This window comes from Capricornis sumatraensis, chromosome 2 (assembly GCF_032405125.1).
Source record: "Capricornis sumatraensis isolate serow.1 chromosome 2, serow.2, whole genome shotgun sequence".
In the NCBI taxonomy this organism is placed as follows: domain Eukaryota; kingdom Metazoa; phylum Chordata; class Mammalia; order Artiodactyla; family Bovidae; genus Capricornis; species Capricornis sumatraensis.
The window spans coordinates 146,747,195-146,770,156 of NC_091070.1; the positions used below are offsets into that span (position 1 = coordinate 146,747,195).

At 35.4% G+C, this 22,962-nt stretch overlaps 1 protein-coding gene across 6 annotated transcripts in view; it reads left to right on the plus strand.

Moving 5' to 3' along the window:
• DPYD (dihydropyrimidine dehydrogenase) overlaps positions 1-22,962 on the plus strand; it is a 933,909-nt gene that overhangs the window by 256,955 nt on the left and 653,992 nt on the right. For all 6 annotated transcript variants that reach the window (XM_068962754.1, XM_068962769.1, XM_068962775.1 and 3 more), the window contains exons 6-8: positions 3,460-3,656; positions 8,370-8,451; positions 21,050-21,137. In XM_068962754.1, coding sequence (XP_068818855.1) covers positions 3,460-3,656; positions 8,370-8,451; positions 21,050-21,137 — 367 coding nt within the window. The remainder of the gene's footprint in view (positions 1-3,459; positions 3,657-8,369; positions 8,452-21,049; positions 21,138-22,962) is intronic.

Here is a 22,962-nt window from a genome sequence, read left to right on the forward strand (position 1 = left end):
GTTCATGGTGATGCTTTCTAAGGCCTACTTGACTTCACATTCCAAGATGTCTGGCTCTAGATTAGTGATCACGTCATCATGATTATCTGGGTCATTAAGATCTTTTTTGTACAGTTCTTCTGTGTATTCTTGCCACCTCTTCTTAATATCTTCTGCTTCTGTTCGGTCCATACCATTTCTGTCCTTTATCGAGCCCATCTTTGCATGAAATGTTCCCTTGGTATCTCTAAGTTTCTTGAAGAGATCTCTAGTCTTTCCCATTCTGTTGTTTTCCTCTATTTCTTTGCACTGATCACTGAAGAAGGCTTTCTTATCTCTTCTTGCTATTCTTTGGAACTCTGCATTCAGATGCTTATATCTTTCCTTTTCTGTTTTGCTTTTCACTTCTCTTCTTTTCACAGCTATTTGTAAGGCCTCCCCATACAGCCATTTTGCTTTTTTGCATTTCCTTTCTATGGGGATGGTCTTGATCCCTGTCTCCTGTACAGTGTCATGAACCACTGTCCATAGTTCATCAGGCACTCTATCTATCAGATCTAGGCCCTTAAAACTATTTCTCACTTCCACTGTATAATCATAAGGGATTTGATTTAGGTCATACCTAAATGGTCTAGTGGTTTTCCCCTACTTTCTTCAATTTAAGTCTGAATTTGGCAATAAGGAGTTCATGATCTGAGCTGCAGTCAGCTCCTGGTCTTGGTTTTGTTGACTGTATAGAGCTTCTCCATCTTTGGCTGCAAAGAATATAATCAATCTGATTTTGGTGTTGACCATCTGGTGATGTCCATGTGTAGAGTCTTCTCTTGTGTTTTTGGAAGTGGGTGTTTGCTATGACCAGTGCATTTTCTTGGCAAAACTCTGTTGGTCTTTGCCCTGCTTCATTCCGCATTCCAAGGCCAAATTTACCTGTTACTCCAGGTATTTCTTGACATCCTACTTTTGCTTTCCAGTCCCCTATAATAAAAAGGACATCTTTTTTGGGTGTTAGTTCTAAAAGGTCTTGTAGGTCTTCATAAAACTGTTCAACTTCAGTTTCTTCAGCATTACTGGTTGGGGCATAGACTTGGATAACTGTGATATTGAATGTTTTGCCTTGGAGACAAACTGAGATCTTTCTGTCGTTTTTGAGATTGCATCCAAGTACTGCATTTCAGACTCTTTTGTTGACCATGATGGCTACTCCATTTCTTCTGAGGGATTACTGCCCGCAGTAGTAGATATAATGGTCATCTGAGTTAAATTCACCCATTCCAGTCCATTTTAGTTCACTGATTCCTAGAATGTCGACGTTCACCTTGCCATCTCTTGTTCGACCACTTCCGATTTGCCTTGATTCATGGACCTGACATTCCAGGTTCCTATGCAATGTTGCTCTTTACAGCATCGGACCTTGCTTCTATCACCAGTCACATCCACAGCTGGGTATTGTTTTTGCTTTGGCTCCATCCCTTCATTATTGCTGATCCAGTTTACAGTTTGAGGAGTCTCATGCATGGAGATATCAAAGTCTTTATTCAAGGACTTTACCATGAGAATGATAGAGGTCAAGACTCAACCCCAAGAGTGTAATTTTAAAGCCAGTCCTCTAAATATATTGCCCTCTGAGATGAAGTTTACAAAGTTTTATTTAAATTCTCACTTCATCAGAAAAAACTACTGCTGTCAAACTAAGGGAAGGGGAGGAATCAGGTGCAATAATAAGTGGAAAAATAACGAAATACTGACCCATCTTCCATTTATGAGCCCATTTTTGCTCAGTTGTTCAAATTACTGTTAAGAACATTTATTTTGGTTTTGATTTTAATTTTGAATTTCTTCTTTTTAAAAATTTCTCTTTTTTTGCACAAATTTAAGTTTCCTTGTGAAGTCACATTCTTCTAAATTCATTGTAGATTTTCTGTATAAAGTCCATTTGTGATAACAACATGTCCTGAATTATGTATTCATATCTATCTATTTTCTGAGTTATTGGCAGTTCTTAGTTAATGACTGACCTGGGATTTTTTGATCAGAAGCCAAGCCTTGTATATGAAAATTTGTAGACATTGTCGTTGACTTATTTACCACACAAGGTTCCCCATTTCATTTGGTAGGTAGACAGGAGTGAGACCATATCACCCTTATGTAAATCAGGAGCTGAGCTGACTCAGGCTGGGTTGCATGTCTACCTCTGGTCTGCTCTACTTGCAGAGTATAACCCTCTGTAAGTTTCATCTGTCTGCTAAGATGTTGACCAGGACTTTCTCTTCTTTAGCTACTCCTGTACTCTAGTTGTTTCATTTGGTCCATCAGAGTGCAGAAGGCTCCCTTCTGCTTTGCATACATGCCAAGTTGCTTTAGTCGTGTCTGACTCTTTGTGACCGGGTGGGCTGTAGCCCTGCAGGTTCCTCTGTCCATGGGATTCTCCAGGCAAAGATACTGGAGTGGATTGCCTTGCCCTCCTTTGGATCTTCCCAACCCAGGGCTCGAACCCATGTCTCCAGGGCATTCTGCACTGGCAGGTGGATTCTTTACCTCTGAGCCACCTGGGAAGTCTCCCTTCTGCTTTATAGAGACTTTTCTTTTTAATTGTTATTTATATTCTTAGTCTTTTTCTTATGAAGTGTAAGAATTAATCTTTTCTATACTTTCTGCTTCTGGTTTCTAGCCTCTTACATTCCCCAAACCCTGTGTCTCTCTAGTCCTAGATTACCTAAGATCTCTCTTGCTCTTTCTTCTGAGCCTTGGTCTTCTATCTATAAGATTCCTCATTTTGCTAAAAAGTCAGCGATTCCCTCAGGATAAAAGTTAACTCCTATACTGTCATCTCACTTCTCTGATGTTCTCTTTTTTCCTGAGATCATGGCTCCTCTAGTCAGGGTTACTTCAGAGGCTATCCAGTGCTTCCAACATATTTTTGAAAAGTTATCTTTCAAAAACTAGTCTGTTACAACCAGAAACAGATGCCATAAATTATTTTCTGAATGTCTGCTTGCCAGGATAGTGCTCACTGCTGGTTATACATGGTAACATGTGTCTAAAATATTTAAAACAGTTAATAAGTTGTATGTGTACATTTTTATATCTGACCTATTCTCTGACTCAAGAACTAATGTTCTGCTGACTAACATGGACACATGACACATATGGTAGATGATTTTCTTAGTCGTGTACAAAATGTGATTCAGGAGCTCAGAGGAGGAATGCTTAAGTTGGCCCAGATAGTGGAGTAGGAAGAGTAAGTCAGGAATGCTTCCCTGAAGTGTGACCTTAGGCAGAAATTTCGAAGATTGAGAAAGAGTTAGTCGAGCATAAATTGTCATCAACTGCACCCAATATGACTTCTAAATATCCTATGCTAGTACTTAAAATATGTTTATTTCTATTAAAAGCATAAGTGAATTTGAAACATTAAAAATACATTTGAGAATATAAAAACTATCTTAAAAATTTTAACCATGCCAATTGATTTCTCCGTAGGTATTCAAAGCAATGAATATCCCACAAATCAGGAATCCTTCTCTGCCTCCCCCAGAAAAAATGCCTGAAGCCTATTCTGCAAAGATTGCTCTTTTGGGTGCTGGGCCTGCAAGTATAAGTTGTGCTTCCTTCTTGGCTCGATTAGGCTACAATGACATCACCATATTTGAAAAACAAGAATACGTTGGTGGTTTAAGGTAATTCCTACATTTATTTCATGTTCATAGTGTTAAAAATAATGGGATAAAACAATTATGAATATTGTTGGTTTGTAATCATATAGGAACTTCAGGTTCACAGATGGTATTTTAACTTTTCTTTTTTCCAAATGCTCAAATTTTGATTTCATCATTCACTTTAAATTTGCAGTTGGCTTTAAGTAATATTTATTTTAAAATTTCTCTCTCTAGTTCTGTGAATTTAAGAAAAATCACAGCAAAATATTTTACGAATAGAGGAAACAATCATATGAAAGCTTATTTCATCCCTGTGAATCTTTCCCTTAATGGAGATATATGTGAGTTTTGCAAATTAGAGATGGGGAAACCTACCTCCACAGAATATTGGATGATTCATTTCAGTGTGTATGTAGACATGTTGTCTAGGTCATGTATTTTCATTCTCCAATCTCTTTACGTCTTGCATTTGATTACAATTAAGTTAGAGACTACTAAAAATGTTCCATTTTAATGTATATTTATGCAGTGTTTTATCTCATAACTACCATATTACTATTTGCTATTAAGCAACATCATTGTTGTAAACCAGGATTCATCACATAAACATTTATTCCCTTGAAGTTCCACACACTAGTATGGAAAATATTCACTGTGTATAAGTGATTTTCATATATTCATATCGGGCTTGGACAATGGGTGGAGTTTACTTTATTTAAGATAAATGGACTCTGTAGAATATATAGTGGAAAAAAGGCAGTCTTTTCAATGAGTGATGCTGGGCAAGTTGGACAACTATATGTAAGTCATTAAACTTAGAACACTTCTTCACACCATATATATAAAAGTAAACTCAAAATGGCTTAAAAACGTAAATAAAAGACATGACACCATAAAACTCCTACAAGAAAACATAAGCAAAGCATTCTCTATCTGGTATAAATCTTACAAATGTTTTCTTAGATCAATCTTCCAAGGTAAAATAAATAACAACAAAAATAAGTAAATATAACCTAATCAAGCTTGAAAGCTTTTGCATAGCAAAGGAAACCATCCACAAAACAAAAATACAATCTGTGGAATGGGAGAAAATATTTGCAAACAATATGACCAACAGAGTTTAATTGCCAAAACAGCTCGTACAACTCGATGTCAAAATAAAATAAATAACCCAATTAAAAAATGGGCAGAAGACCTAAGTAAACATTTCTCTAAGAAAGACATACAGAAAGGCAACAGGCGCATGTAGAGATGCTCAACATTGATAATCATTAGAGAAATGCAAATCAAAACGACAATGAGGTGTCACCTCACACTGCTCAGAATAGTCATCCTTCAAAAGTCTACAAATAACAAATGCTGGAGAAGTAGTGAAGAAAAGAGAACTGGTCTGCACGCTTGGTTGGAATGTAATTTGGTAGAGCCACTATGGAAAATAGTATAGAGGTTTCTTAGAAAACTAAAAACAGAGCTGCCATATGATCCTTCAATTCCATCCCTGGACAGATAGCCACAAAATATGAAAACTCTAATATGACAAAAATGCATGCATCTCAGTGTTCATAGCAGCACTGTTGACAGTAGCCAAGATATGGAAGCAACCTGTGTTCATTGACAGATGAATGGATAAAGGAGCTGTGGTAAATATGTATACAACGTAATATTACTCAGCCATAAAAAGAGTGAAATATTGGCATTCACAGTCAAGATTATCACACTAAGTGAAGTAAGTGAGACAGAAAAAGACAAATATAGATATCACTTGTATGTGAAACCTAAAAATAATTTAAATAAACTTATTTACAAACCAAGACTCACATAGAAAAAAAACTTATGGTTACCAGAGGGGAAAAGGAGGGTGAGAGAGATAAATTTGGAGCTTGGGGTTAACAGATACAAACTACTCTACAAATAGATAAGCAACAATGATTTACTGTGTAGCACAGAGAACTTATTTCAATATCATGTAATATCCTATAATGGAAAAAAAATCCTAAAAATTATAAACTAAACGGAACTTTATAGTAACATGTATTTTAGTTAGGTTCATAAAAAATAAAATTTATTTTAAGCAGGGACTGGATATTCCTTAAAACATTTGATGTAAAAATGAGCAAGAATTTGCATGATAATTTGATAATATTACTCAGTTTATTTTTTTCCCCTAAGTGTGTCATTTTGCAAAAGAAACTCATTGATTATAAAAATATATCCTGTTGGCATATCTGTTGCTTTACTTAGCATTGAAATTTTGATGGCTACTGAACTATTTTTAAGCAACAGATTTGTCATGTTTAATAATCAGAATAAATTAAGTTGCAACTAAAATATATGTTGTTTTTACATCATATGGCACCTGTAAATATGTATTAATAGGTATATAAATATCAACATTGGTACAATGACAATATGCTAAACTCCATGTAAGCTATTATTAATATAAAACTGTTGAACTAAATCATCAAGCAAAAATATCACATAGTATGAAGACCCTTTAGAGAGGATATGAAGCTTAAACTGAAGAATAAATATCCTGATAGCCCAGAAGTAATTATTTTTCTGTATTGATGTTTCACTACTTTGAGTTTTAAGGTATTACACATACTTTGTAAATTTTTCTGCTGGAGAGTAAAATACCTAACATATTATTTTTCTGGAATTATTTAGGCTTTTATTTTTAATGGCATTTTACCACAGCTTCATTAATTAGGAAAAACATAATCTATTAGCAACATATATATAAACACTGTACTTTTTTTCAGATATACACATCAATGAATATGTGAGCTAGTTTAAAAAATATGAACTTAATTATTGGGTGGCTGTATAGACTAGAAATGGCAACCCACTCCAGTACTCTTGCCTAAAAAATTCCATGGATGGAGGAGTCTGGTGGGCTACAGTCCATGGGGTCGCAGAGTCGGACACAACTGAGTGACTTTGCTTTGCTTATAGACTAGACATAATCTTTTTACACTTGCATTTGCACAAGCAGCTTGAAAAGAAACAATCCCTGTTTGTGAATTATTGTGTTGACAAATTTGGTAGAAGATTTTTGTAGTTGTTAGCATCTCTATTTTTTATGCAGAATCAGTTCAGTTCAGTTCAGTCGCTCAGTCATGTCCGACTCTTTGCGACCCCATGAATCGCAGCACGCCAGGCCTCCCTGTCCATCACCATCTCCCGAAGTTCACTCAAACTCACCTCCATTGAGTCGGTGATGCCATCCAGCCATCTCATCCTCTGTCGTCCCCTTTTCCTCCTGCCCCCAATCCCTCCCAGCATCAGAGTCTTTTCCAGTGAGTCAACTCTTCGCATCAGGTGGCCAAAGTACTGAAGTTTCAGCTTCAGCATCATTCCTTCCAAAGAAATCCCAGGGCTGATCTCCTTCAGAATGGACTGGTTGGATCTCCTTGCAGTCCAACGGACTCTCAGGAGTCTTCTCCAACACCACAGTTCGTCGGCACTCAGCTTTCTTCACAGTCCAACTCTCGCATCCATACATGACCACTGGAAAAACCATAGCCTTGACTAGATGGACCTTAGTCGGCAAAGTAATGTCTCTGCTTTTCAATATGCTGTCTAGGTTAGTCATAACTTTCCTTCCAAGGAGTAAGTGTCTTTTAATTTCATGGCTGCAATCACCATCTGCAATGATTTTAGAGCCCAAGAAAATAAAGTCTGTCACTGTTTCCATTGTTTCCCCATCTATTTGCCATGAATGATGGGACCAGATGCCATGATCTTAGTTTTTTGAAAGTTGTTTTTAAGCCAGCTTTTTCACTCTCCTCTTTCATCTTCATCAAGAGGCTCTTTGATGAGAATTCTTCATCAGGTTCTTCTTTGCTTTCTGCCATAAGGGTGGTGTCATCTGCATATCTGAGGTTATTGATATTTCTCCTGGCAATCTTGATCCCAGCTTGAGCTTCATCCAGCCCAGCATTTCACATGATATACTCTGCATATATGTTAAATAAGCAGGGTGGCAATATATAGCTTTGAAATACCCCTTTCTCAATTTTGAACCAGTTCATTGTTCCATATCTGTTTCTGTTAACTTCTTGACCTGCATGCAGGTTTCTCAGGAGGCAAGTCAGGTGGTCTGGTATTCCCATCTCTTTAAGAATTTTCCACAGTTTGTTTCGAGACCCACACAGTCAAAGACTTTAGCTTAATGGATGAAGCAGAAGTGTATGTTTTTCTGGAACTCTTTTGCTTTGCAATATAGTTTTTCCTATATAAAAGTATACAGTTTTTAGTATGCATTATCACACACACATACATACATGTTCTATAATTATATAGAAAATATATCTACTTTTCTATATAGTTATTGAATACATATGTATGTATGATGTACATATCAAAAACTATATACTTTCAAATAATTTTTTGTTTTTTAAGATTTTCTTCTCTAAGACATTTATGGAATTGCTAGTAAATAGATCAAATAACTATTGTGATAAACTTAAATGTGTAGGAATTACTTTTGATGAATTCTCTACTCAGTATTTGTTTTTCATTGTTTTTATTTTTACATCAATTTTTACTGTTTCTGTATAACCCATTCATATTTTGTCATGCATATAAAAATGTGTATTTCCTCACACGCATCTTATACATTATGAAAATACCCTTAGAGGAAATACTTATTCCTTTAATACTGATCAGTAACACGTGTTGCATTTTTAAACTGCTGATTTTTCCACAAATGTTTCTCTCTCTTTTTTTTAGTACTTCTGAAATCCCTCAGTTCCGGCTACCATATGATGTAGTAAATTTTGAGATTGAGCTTATGAAGGACCTTGGTGTAAAGGTAAGTGAAAAACATAACATTTATGTATTGCTTTAAAAGAAAGGAGTAAGCTCCATATTGAAGATTAACAGCAAAATGTCACACACTTTAGGAAAGAACAATTAAAAGCTACACCAGGCAGAAGCAGAAAGATGCTTCTCCTTGCTTAGGGCATTTGTCTGTCTACTGTCTGAATGCCACTAGCCTGGAAAAGGGCAATCAATAGTTCTCATCTGGCACGCCTGCATGTGATTAATTGTCTGTAAGAAACAAATTCCTAAATTGCTTTAGGGGTTCAGTGCAGCTAATAGAAGGATTTGGTTTCTTTAATCACATTTTTTTTTGTGTGGAAGTTATGTGAACTCTGAAACATTTGTATTACACAATTTGGAACAACATTTCTTACAGAGGTTTATTTTATTTTCTATATGCATAATGTCAATAATGTTAACATGATAATCCTTTTTCAATATAAACAGCAATTCAGCAAGGTAGAAAGCAACAATTCTGTATTTTTAATTGTTTTGTGAAATAAATATTGTGCTGTTCTTTTAAAGATGATCAAAACTCAATACATTTTGCTTTTAGATATAGCTTTAGAAATTTCCAATCTTTTGTGTTATATTTAAGAATATATTCTGGCTCTTCACCTAAATTTATTACTATTTTTTTTTCAAAACTTTTACCTTTCCATGACAGATATAAAATAATAGATTAATGGAATATTATAAATTACACAATACATTATTATAAGTACATATAAAAACTGTTTTGAAAAGTGGTTAGCAAACTATTTATGATTCTTGCATTTAGAAAAACAAATTAAAATAACCCTTAAAAAGAAAAACACTCATAGCAGTATTTTGTGTTTTTATACTTATAATTAATTTTATTTGGCAGTGGTTAGGTAATGAAATGTGTATATAATCACCAAATAAAAAAATCTTCTAGCAAATATGAAATACAAATGTGCACGCCTTTATGAAAACTGTTCAAAATAATGTTCGAAATAGATTTAAGGGTGATTACTTGCTTCATATAAATATATCCTGAAAAGTTCCTTAAATGTCTTTCATTTTGAATGCAAGTTCTTACCTAAATCTCATTAAGTAAGGAAATGATTTTGAGACCTCAAAGTAATATATTAGGTGATACTTGAAATTGAAGATAAATCAAAAATTAATTTAAGACACATCTAAATTCATCTTATAAATAATTATAAAATTGCATTCAATTTCTACCATACTGGATATGTTGCATAAAGTAGGGCATACCCATTACTCTTACTGGGAAACTCATCAAGACACAGTGACATAGTAGTAGTCAGTGCACTGAGTGCCAGAAAATGTACGTTTCAGCTACAGTTTTGTCCCTTACTAATTTTATAGTCAGATAACCTTGATGAAGTCAATTAATGTCCTTCACCTTGGTCAGTATTTGTTCAAAGGGAAAAGTATGCTATTACCACTTTTATAAACATATCTGCTTATATATGCCTGAAAATATATGTGCTCTGGACATGTGTAATAATCCAGTAGGGTAGATTGCCTTTGGGAAGGTGTAGGAAGTCATTTATCATCATTTTGTACATTTGAAGTTTAAACCCTATGAATTTATTATATTATCAAGAAATAATTAGGACCTGAATTAAGGGGGTTAATACTATCTTGTCCATCACTCGGGTTGTTTTAAAATGTGAAGGAAATAAAGTATTCAAACTGGCTTTGTAAACAGTAAATTCTATGTACAATTCTGAAGAGAGACAGTAATAAGATTCGTTTTCAGCTTTGAGTACTGGCGTCCATTGATGCAGTACTTTCATCTTTTATGACGTATCAAACTTACCCATGAAAGGATATATCTTTTAAAAAATGGTCTACTCTTGTTACCACTTTTTCCTCATCACCACATTCTTTTTATAACCTGCCTCATGTTTTTACCTCTCAGCTAACACTGTATATTTTAAAGTCAACAATAATTTACTGGCAATGAAGTGGGTTTTTCTCTGGATTTATTTTCTTTGGCTCCTGGGCAGCATGTGATATATTCTTATATGTATGTATGTAACTGTGCATGTATGTGCATGTATCTATATATGTGTATGTGTATTTTTAGCTTTCGTGATCTAGCATTATCTTGGGTATTACCTTCTCTATTAGATTTGTTTCAATTATTTGATAAAATTATTAAGAATTTACTTTGGCCAAGTTATGTACTAAGGATTTTTCTAGTACCATCTTTCTTTTGAACTCCTATATTCTTAGTAGTTTAATGAGCATATTTATCATCCAAATAGCATACATTCATCATATCTAAACTTAGCATAATTATCTTCCCTCCCAACTATGTTCTTCTAAATTTCTTCTTGAGTAATTTCAACTTATTTCATATCTAATAGCTGATAGATTAGTTATTATTTATTTTAAACTGAATTTTTCCAATCAAAGATTGTGTTACAATAAAACTCTATTTGTACATTGTATGTATATATGTACATATATTATATATATATACATATATATATATACATACATATATATATATACATACATACATATATATATATTTTTTTCTTCCACTGTTTCATTGTCTGGAATCTCTAGTATGTTGTAAATGTGATAATACATGGCATCTTTTTAGAACTATGAAATAACATTTTTATCATACTGAATAAATATTTTTTTCTAGATTTATTAATATAATAGTAACATTTCTGTAGTTATTTTTTGTTTCAATGAAGAAAGGGTATTAAAAATTTTAACTGCCAATTTAAATTGAGTTATATTCATTTTTGCATTGCTGAAATATATATTTTGCATCTGTTTTATTATATCTGTACATCTAGAACTAGATTTGTTTTATGAGTTTAAAAAAATTTCTTTTGCATTCACATATTTATGCACTGAATATTAAAATTGGTAATACAACAGAGAATAGTCAGATTCTGTTGCTTTCTTTGTAGAGTTTCAGAGCTACTGAAAGTCTTCATTTTGTTTAATTTTTTGTTATATTTGTGATTATGGGTTATTTTATCAATTTAGGTTATAGAGTTATGCTAACTTTATAAAAATTAACTTCTAAGCATTTCATTATTTTATTATTGGTAAGAATATTGTCTTGATTCTAATGTTTTTGCTGAATTTGAAATTTTTATCCTTATGATATCTCAAAGTGTTTTGGTAAGAAAGAGAAAATTGACTTTTGAAAAACTTTTTTCATAGTCTTTCCACCTATTTTATTCTCATGCTAATTTGTTCAATATATATTTTTCTAGATAAAATTTCTGTTTCATTGAGACTTTTGAATTAATTAGCATAGATTTACCATACTATTTCAATATACAGTAAAATACTTCATCTGTACCTGTGATGGTGTTTACTTTCACATTTTAATACTTATATATTGTGTGTTAACTTTTTTTGATATGACTAGATAGTGGTTCCTCTAGTTAATGTATTCTTTGAAAAAAACAAGTCTCAGGTTTTTAATGTTTCCTTCTTCACAAATTGCTGACTCTGTCTTTATTTTTTCCCCCTGCTATCCTTACTCTTATTTGTTATTCTTTCTTAACCTTTTTAATTACATTCCTATTTAATTTTTATCTTTCTAGGTTGAATAAGTAAATCATTAAAAGTTGATAATTTCCCTTGAATAAACTCTTATCAACATTCACATTTTCTTTGGCATTATTATTTCAGTTTTGTTTTTCCTCTTTAAAACAGTTTTTAGGATAATATTTTTATGTGCTTCCATATTCTTGTGATAGAATTCACTTTTTTTTTTTTACTTTACTATCAGCAGGATATAGGATGTTTAACTTGTCAAGTATACTCTCAACTGCTTACACATCAAAAGATCATTCCTAGTGCAATAAAGAAATATTCTTTGGAAGAAATAGCATCTAAGCTGTTACGTTTTTATAAAACTCTTTATTTTAAAATAAAAGGTCATTATAAAACACTGTCAGTTATTTCACCCTAGGTGGACTTTAGCAAAGTCTTCTGTTGTAATTGTGTCTGAAAATGTTACTAATCTTTGTGATTGAATGCTCTTTTTCTGTTTGTCTTGCAATTCAGAATTTAGGTAGATATAAATATTCCCCTTTCATAGTCTTTATAATATTTCTAATGATTTTGTAAATGCTAAAAATGTAAATCTGCATAAAGATTTTAATTTTTCTTAATATGTGTAAATTATGTATATTTGTCATTTCTCAATATTTTCATAGAATTCTATTTTGATTAAACTAAATTTGTAAGACATCTTCATAATTTGAGTAAAAATGTCTAATATACCTCTTGGTAAATTCTCTACATCATCATATTTGTCATTGTATTTAATTGAAGCAAACATTTCCATCATTATAGCTTGTTACTGACAGCTAATATAAAGTCATGTCTTATCTCTACTGGAAGCTGAGGACCATATGCATTAATAGCCAACACAATAATTTTGTTTCCAAAGAGAGCTGAATTTATTTTTAAAATTATTTTATCTTATTTTATATGTTACAGATTCTGGAAATACTTGGTCTGTTTAGCCAATTTTATGTCAGAAAAATGTGAAGAGCATGTACATTGTTATCTGTATTTTTTTAAAATAACAGGTATCACATAGTTCATTTCAAAAAAGAATTCCACACCAAATATGTTGTAAACCTTAATCCTACATTAAAAACATTATACATATGAGGACATACTATACAGTTTTATAAAGAAAATATTTTCAGGTCTCAGAATATTAGGTGGAACTTTGGCTCAGGGCTTATTATATTCAATCCTCTAGTCAAATAGTGTTAATTCTTATACTTAAGCTGGCTTGAAACTCACTATTAAAAAACTAAGATCATTGCATCCAGTCCCATTCCCATGGCAAATAGAAGGAAGAAGTGGAAGCAGTGACAGATTTTATTTTCTTTGGCTCCAAAATCACTGCAGATGGTGACTGTAGCCATTAAGTTAAAAGACACTTGTTCCTTGGAAGAAAAGTTATGACAAACCTACACAGTGTATTAAAAAGCAAAGACATCATTTTTCCAGTAGCCGTATACTGATGTGAGAGTTGGACCACAAAGTAGGCTGAGCACCGAGGAATTAATACTAGTTATGGTGCTGGAGAAGATTCTCGAGAGTTCCTTGGACTAAAAGGAGATCAAACCAGTCACTCCCAAACAAATGAACCCTGAATATTCATTGGAAGGACTGATGCTGAAGCTGAAGCTCATTATTGGAGCTTTTTCACTTTTGGCCACTTGATGCGAAAAGAAGACTCATTAGAAAAGACTCTGATGACGGGAAAGATTGAAAGCAAAAGGGAGACAGAGGATGAGATGGTTAGGTAGCATCACTGACTCAATGGACGTGAAATTGAACAAACTCTGGGAGATAATGGAAAAAAAAGGGCGTAACATGCTGCAGTCAATGGGGTCACAGAGTTGGACACAACTTTACGACTGAACAACAAACCAACAACTTACACTAAGATTGATGTGAAGTGAATTTTATCTGAATTTAGCTGGGATGTTTGAGTACTCAGGCATATAATGCTAAAGCCATTAGAGGAAGGTATAATATGTTCTATTATATATATATCTAAGAAAATCATGATGAAAAAATGTTAAATGTATAAAAAATATGGGAGTAAAGGAGCAAAAACACAAACAAAATGCCCCTAATGTGACTTACCTAACATCATATACATGTATTTAACAAGTAATGTTAGGACTTCACAGTTATATCAGCCAGAGAGTGGTTTTGATCTCTGTAGTTGTCATATAATACTAATCTCAGTTAAATATTACACGATCCAATTTCCCAAGATATAATACAAGCAAAATTTTAACTTTTTGTCAGAGAATATGTCTCCTTGCTCTTCCTGAGAATAAGTTATTGATTTAATGACAAATATTTGAGGGTTTGAGGCTTTTAGAGAAGGGAAATTTGACCATATTCCCCAGCATAGACAGGGAAGAGTCCTTGTGCTTGTCACGCCACTAATTGTTATTGCTTTGTTCTCATTTGTACAATGGGGCTCCTTACTTCACAATGATGGTTATCCCCCACCCCACTTTCCATGTCTATCCACAGTAAGTAAAGACTTAATGGTCCTCAGTTCAGTTCAGTTCAGTTCCTACTCTTTGCGACCCCATGAATCACAGCACTCCAGGCCTCCCTGTCCATCACCAACTCCCGAGTTTACCCAAACTCACGTCCATTGAGTTGGTGATGCCATCCAGCCATCTTATCCTCTTCTCCTGCCCACAGTCACTCCTAGCATCAGGGTCTTTTCCAATGAATCAGCTCTTCGCATGAGGTGGCCAAAGTACTGGAGTTTCAGCTTTAGCATCAGTCCTTCCAGTGAACACCCAGGACTGGTCTCCTTTAGGATGGACTGGTTGGATCTCCTTGCAGTCCAAGGGACTCTTAGGAGTCTTCTCCAACACCACAGTTCAAAAGCATCAATTCTTCAGCACTCAGCTATCTTCACAGTCCAACTCTCACATCCATACATGACCACAGGAAAAAATATAGCCTTGACTAGACAGACCTTTGTTGGCAATGTCTCTGCTTTTCAATATGCTATCTAGGTTGGTCATAATTTTCCTTCCAAGGAGTAAGTGTCTTTTAATTTCATGGCTGCAGTCACCATCTGCAGTGATTTTGGAGCCCCCCCCAAAAAGTCTGACACTGTTTCCCCATCTATTTGCTATGAAATGATGGGACCAGATGCCATGATCTTTGTTTTCTGAATGTTGAGCTTTAGGCCAACTTTTTCACTCTCCTCTTTCATTTCATCAAGAGGCTTTTTAGTTCCTCTTCACTTTCTGCCATAAAGGTGGTGTCATCTGCATATCTGAGGTTATTCATATTTCTCCTGGAAATCTTGATTCCAGCTTGTGCCTCTTCCAGTCCAGCGTTTCTCATGATGTATTCTGCATATAAGTTAAATAAGCAGGGTGACAATATACAGACTTGACGTACTCCTTTTCCTATTTGGAACCAGTCTGTTGTTCCATGTCCAGTTCTAACTGTTGCTTCCTGACCTGCATACAGGTTTCTCAAGAGGCAGGTCAGGTGGTCTGGTATTCCCATGTCTGTCAGAATTGTCCACAGTTTATTGTGATCCACACAGTCAAAGGCTTTGGCATAGTCAATAAAGCAGAAATAGATGTTTTCCTGGAACTCTCTTGCTTTTTCCATGATCCAGCAGATGTTGGTAATTTATCTCTGGTTCCTCTGCCTTTTCTAAAACCAGCTTGAACATCAGGAAATTCACAGTTCAAGTATTGCTGAAGCCTGGCTTGGAGAAGTTTGAGCATTACTTTACTAGCATGTGAGATGAGTGGCATTGTGCGGTAGTCTGAGCATTCTTTGGCAATGCCTTTCTTTGGGATTGGAATGAAAACTGACCTTTTCCAGTCCTGTGGCCACTGCTGAGTTTTCCAAATTTGCTGGCATATTGAGTGCAGCACTTTCACAGCATCATCTTTTAAGATTTGAAATAGCTCAACTGGAATTCCATCACGTCTACTAGCTTTGTTCGTAGTGATGTTTTCTAAGGCCCACTTGACTTCACATTCTAGAATGTCTTGCTCTAGGTGAGTGATCACACCATCATGATTATCTTGGTCGTGAAGATCTTTTTTGTACAGTTCTTCTGTGTATTCTTGCCACCTCTTCTTAATATCTTCTGCTTCTGTTAGGTCCAGACCATTTCTGTCCTTTATCGAGCCCATCTATGCATGAAATGTTCCCTTGGTATCTCTAATTTTTTTGAAGAGATCTCTAGTCTTTCCCATTCTGTCCTTTTCCTCTATTTCTTTGCATTGATCATTGAAGAAGGCTTTCTTATCTCTTCTTGCTATTCTTTGGAACTTGCATTCAGATGGTTATATCTTTCTTTTTCTCCTTTCCTTTTCGCTTCTCTTCTTTTCACAGCTGTTTGTAAGGCCTCCCCATACAGCCATTTTGCTTTTTTGCATTTCTTTTCCATGGAGATGGTCTTGATCCCTGTTTCCTGTACAATGTCATGAATCTCCATCCATAGTTCTCTTGTGTTGTTGGAAGAGGGTGTTTGCTATGACCAGTGCATTTTCTTGGCAAAACTCTATTAGTCTTTGCCCTGCTTCATTCCACATTCCAAGGCCAAATTTGCCTGTTACTCCAGGTGTTTCTTGGCTTCCTACTTTTGCATTCCTACTTTTGCATTCCTACTTTTCCTCAGTCTCACACTATTACTTGCTAGGGTGGAAACAGACTGAGAAATGCAAAATATTTTTGCATCCTTCTTGTATGTTACATATTCAGGGCATGTTTACACTATCAGGGTGGAAAATTTGGGGTATTTTCATTCCCCTTTGATAAATCACATAACACCCGTATGAAACTACACACACCCATGCACACAAACACACAGGCACACAAATATCACCTAAGAGAGGGGGGCTCTTTCTTGAATTTTTTTTTTGCTGAGACAATTAATAAACCAAACATAAAGTCAAGTATTATGAGCAACAATTCTACTGATAAACCTCTTGACAGGGCATTCCACTGCTCAGCTTTAGAAACTATATGCTTACTCAGATTAATAAAATTGTATTTAGAATGTTTGCACCTGTAGTTTTCTTTTATGTCTAACCTTCATTATATATTGGGATTGAGATCATTAGAAAAAAAAAACAAACTAGAACTTTTATCATTCTTTCTGATCAGAAATATTTTAATAAAACATCTACTCTTGGCAAAGTTAATTGCAATTCTAAAGATTCATTATTCAACACTTTTAATAGCATCTAATTCCACTAACTGTAATAGTAATACCCACTATTAGATACTTAGTATTATATACTTTTAATAATATGTGTTTAATTGTCCAGTTCATTTCGTGGTATTTGATGTATTCCAGAGTTCTGAATTATCAGTTACTAATCTTACCTTGGTTGTCCCCTGCTTGTAAACTTTCAAATGGCTACTCTATCTGATAATAAAATTAGAACTAGTATTTTAGTTAAAAAAAAAAAAGTACTCTCTATGTTATATTCCAAATCCCCTTACTTTCTCTTTCTATTCTTTGCTTTGTGCTTTACACTCCAGAAACACTGCATTTTCAGTAGTTCTCCACATGCAATATGTTGTTCTGTGTTTCTGAGGATAGTTCTTGCTCTGCCTTCATTCTCCTTTTAACCTCAATAGACGTAAGCACGTAGCTGTTATATGTGTTGCTTCTGCAATAAAAGTACATATTTGACTTTGGTAAAGGTTGTTAAAGCTTTTTTGTCCCTTAGTATCATCATTTGTAAAATGAAGATCATTCTGTCATTTTTGAGATTGCACCCAAATACTGCATTTCAGACTCTTTTGTTGACTATGAGGGCCACTCCATTTTTTCTAAGGAATTCTTGCCTGCAGTAGTAGATACAGTGATCATCTTAAATCCACCCATTCCCATCCGTTTTCAAAGATGATCCCACTTCATAACACTATTGTGAGGATGAAAAAAGTCCTCTTTGCAGTACTTAGAAGAGAGTTTTGCACTTAGTTAAGTACTCTATGCAGGTTAGGTGCAATTATTTTTTAATGGATAAACTTTGTTCTTCCACTGTGAATCAATTTAGAGACTTTTGTTTTAGAAACATATTGCCTTCAAAACTCAAAGCAACCTACCAGACATTTTGCTTCCTTATTTAATAATGGTAAATGAGTGTAAAATTGCAGTAAATTCTTTTATTTTTGAAGTATATACTGGCAGATACCTGAAAAGTAGACCTCATTAAAGTGGCTAGTCCCTGATCTTCATGAGGTTGATCTTTTGCCCTGTGGAACATATGCTTCTTAAAATCTCCAGCATACCAGCTACTTCTTGCTTAAGTTGTCCAGTCTGCATGATGTGTTCAGTGTAAGGGATCATTATGATATGCTATGGTATGGCCAGATTGTTTCAGATTATGTATATTATTATAAAAGATAACTCTCATATTCTTGAGGCAAACCAGTAGCTGAATATTTGTATTTTTCTCCCATGAATGTGAACTGTTTCCGATCCCTTTTCCACAGCACAGGATGAAAAGTACACATTCACCAAATCAATGGCCATGTGCAGTGTACCTGTATGCTTAACTAATTTGCAGTAATACCACATTTGCCATAGACACCACAGCCCGGACTGCACTTTGGTCAAATCTTCAGTAGTTTACATTCTCCAGGAATCATCTAGTCTCAGCAGGGCCAGACTGGGAAATGAAACAGAAGTAGAAGATAGACAGACTACCACCATCTCTCACTATTCTACCCACTCAAGACTACGATAGTGTGTTTGATTTAGTCTCTTGACCAGGGTTTCAGAAGTTTTCTGGCCTTCCCAACTATTGTAGCTATAATAACTCTTACTTCGCAGACCAGAGACCCATTGTGAGGGTTACTTCTACTGACACATTTAACATTTTGGTTATACACCTAGAGGGTTGGGTATAACCACTACCTGGGTTGCCAATGAATTTGAGGTTCTTTCTTCATCGCAGAAGAATTCAGAGATGAGGCAAAGAGGTTAGGAAAGTGAAAGTGAAGTCGCTCAGTCGTGTCCGACTCTTTGTGACCCTGTGGACTGTAGCCCACCAGGCTTCTTCCTCCATGGGATTCTCCAGGCAAGAATACTGGAGTGGGTTGACATTTCCTCCTCCAGGGGATCTTCCCAACCCAGGGATCGAACCAGGGTCTCCTGCATTGCGGACAGATGCTTTAACCTCTTGAGCCACCAGGGAACCCCTAAGAAAGTGAAGTGAAAGTTTCTGTAAGCAAGGATACGCTCTCAGAGGGAGAGTGAGCAGGCACTTCAGGAGCTGCCACCGGGTTTCTTTATCAAGCCACTTATGCTGCTACTGCTGCTGCTAAGTCGCGTCAGTCATGTCTGACTCTGTGCGACGCCATAGACGGCAGCCCACCAGGCTCCCCTGTCCCTGGGATTCTCCAGGCAAGAACACTGGAGTGGGTTGCCATTTCCTTCTCCAATGCGTGAAAGTGAAAAGTAAAAGTGAAGTCGCTCAGTCGTGTCTGACTCTTAGTGACCCCATAGACTGCAGCCTACCAGGCTTCTCCGTCCATGGGATTTTCCAGGCCAGAGTACTGGAGTGGGTCTCCAGTGCCTTCTCCAAGCCACTTATGAGGGGCCTACAAATGAAGGGGTGGAATATTCACTGGGGAAGGAGGGATTTTTGTCGCCATATAGCTTGAGTTAAAAGTGTCATGGCCTCATGGCGTCCTTATACAATGATTACTTCTGTTAGACTAATCTTATGGTAATAAGGGCACAAGGAGCAAAAGGTTGCCTTTGGATTCAGGAGAGTCACCCTTTTCCCTGCCTTTCTTTGTCTGCTACTTGGACTCTTATCACCCTAAATGTATGGTTTCCTATCAGTCTGAAGGCTCCTACTTTACTTTGTCTGTCTATGAACTCCTGCTGCTTATAGGTTGGGTGGTTTAGGCCCTTGCCCCCATTTCTCTGCTCATACCTGGTTATTTACCTGCTGTAACACCTGGAGCTGTGCTTCACTTAGGCCCACTGTGAACTTTATCTAGGCCTGTTTTTCACCCTGTCTCTGTAGGTCCCACTCCTCAGATATCAAGTCAATGAAGAGCCTTTCCAGTGTCCTTGAAAATGTATGATTTCCCCCCTTCCCCAGTTGCATACAGTTACGTTGGTAAATGGCCGTAATTCCCTTTGAAGAAGTAGAGGAATCTTTATAGTATTTACTTGCCAGGATGTTGCAGGGTGTTTCTTTCTACACGACCTGACCACCTCTTCAGTCAGCAAGTTCAGGATCTGAAAATTGGCTCATGTCTGGGAACTGAGCAAAGTATTGTGACTTTTAATAGGAGTGTCCACCCTCTGACTCCTGACTTTATTCATCTTCCCTGGACAGTGCCCACGATCAAAATCCTATTGATTTTTAAAAGGGATTTATTGCCTGGGAACTATATTCAGCATCTTAAAATATAATGGAAAATAATTTTTAAAAGAATATAGATATGCACACATATATGTTTATCCAAATCACTTTGCTGTACACCTGAAACAAACAAAATATTGTAAATCAACTATACTTCAGTTTAAAAAGAGGCTTTATTGAAATCCCACTAGCTCTCTTTTTTCTTGTATGTATGACCTCAGCCAAAATGAATCTCTCTGTCCCCTGAATTCTTGTAGACATAATGCTGATCACACTCTGTTGTTTGTTATACTTATTTCTGTACATCTTCTGCACAGATCTTGACTGTACATTAGGCTGAAACTCTCATTTATCATTTTATTCTTTAGAATACCCCACATAGTGCCTTGAACATACTAAGAAAGCTGTGAAAATTTAATAACTTGATTTTAAATTGCTAACTTTTCTTCTGCCACTTAATTAAAAGGCAAAAATACATTTATCCATTAAGAAGCATATGTTAGTGTTCTATTTATATACTATTTTGTATATGTAAGCCTATATACTAAAAGACAAAATATTTTCATATATATATGGAATTATATATGTGTGTACTAAGCTAGATTATTTTTGATGTTAAAGATTAAGATTTTAATTATTCAAATGCCAAAATCTAATTACTAAAATCTTTCTTTACAGATAATTTGTGGTAAAAGCCTATCAGTGAATGACATTACTCTTAGTACTTTGAAAGAAGAAGGGTACAAAGCTGCTTTCATTGGGATAGGTGAGTAGCTTATTTTCAAATATTTTTCTTTGTAATTTTTTTTTTTACTTCCTGACAGTATTCAGAAGAATAAGTACCTTCAGACATTTTTATGGTAGAAGTTGTGTCTGTTCAGAAAAGAGCACATAGAAATGAATGGCCAAAGAAAATTTTCTGTTTAATAATGAGTTGTGCTGCCTCACCTCATTATAGATGGACTTGGACAAGACAGTCTTTACCTTCCCATTCTCTCACCATATTCTCATCACCAGTAAACATCTAAGATGCAAAGTGTTTTCCGGTCAGGCCACAGAAGCTCAGAACTCGGCTTAGAAATATCTAGATGCTATAGCTTTCTCTTTATGATAAAACAAATTAGTTAAATTGATATTAAGAGATAGAATTGGCTCATTTTCTTTCTTTTTATATTTTCTAAAGACTTTTCATATTTGGCTGAATTATAAAGATGTTTGATCACAGTTCTGAATGGCACATAGTGTATAACTGCTAAGGCAATCAATGTGCCCTATGGTTCCACATTTTGCCTAAGTATCCCAGGGAGATTGAGTTTTCTAACACATTCCCCTTTCTCTTACCCCGTACCAAGACCAAAGAGAACACACTGTTGATATAATTTACTCTTTGTCTTGTGAACTTTGTACTTATTCTCTTATATGATCATAGTCTGAACAGTGAGTGGCATATAAACTGAGTAAGTGCATCCTCAGGTCTTTTAGTTTGTCTGTCTCCTCTCTAGTTCACTTCCTTTGAATATAAATATCTAGTAAACCTACACAGAGGTCAAAACTGTTTCATCTCTTTAAGTAATCACATGCTAGATAACATTTGTGTGGGGGCTGTCATTTTTCATATGTTTCTAGAGTAAAATCATCAGGAATGCTTCTTTGCCTACTAAATTTTTATCAAGATGGTATGTGTTCTCTTACTGGTTAGTTGATAGAAAGTCTTAAAACCATCTTGTCACTCCCTTTACTTAGGTGAAAAATTAGGAAGAGGCAGACAAGTTTTCACTGCCTTCTAGCTCGTAAATGTCTTTATTCAAGCTCCTTTCTTTCATAAACTTGATTGCCATTGTTATCAATATTTCTGTAGGTTATTTAAGTATAATTATGTGAGATGAAAACAGGAAAGAGAAAATACATAGGAATATATTGCCTAGGTTCCATTTTTAGCAGCATTACCCTTGACTTTGGCTTTATTTTTCAACATTACATTTGTACTGACAATTTTACATAAAGAAATAGGAAAGTATTTTTTTCACATACCAATACCAGCAAAATTAAATCATTATTAAGTTGCTTTTACTTTCATCAAATGCATAGTAAAATATGTTTTGTTGTTCATTAGTTGCTAAGTCGTGTGCAACTCTTTGTGACATGGTGGACTGTACCCCTACTAGGCTCCTCTGTCCGTGGGATTTCCCAGGCAAGAATACTGGAGTGGGTTGGCATTTCCTTTTCCAGGGAAAATGTGTTTAGTTAATAATAAATGAAAATTTAGTCAGGCAATAGGTCTGAAACATTAGCAATGTTTTCAGATAGCTATTTGAAATTCACCATTGTAGTTTCCTATAGCTGCTGCTGCAAAGTCGCTTCAGTCGTGTCCGACTCTATGTGACCCCAGAGATAGCAGCCCACCAGGCTCCCCCATCCCTGGGATTCTCCAGGCAAGAACACTGGAGTGGGTTGCCATTTCCTTCTCCAATGCATGAAAGTGAAAAGTGACAGTGAAGTAGCTCAGTCATGTCTGACTCTTCGCGACCCCATGGACTGCAGCCTACCAGGCTCCTCTGTCCATGGGATTTTCCAGGCAAGAGTACTGGAGT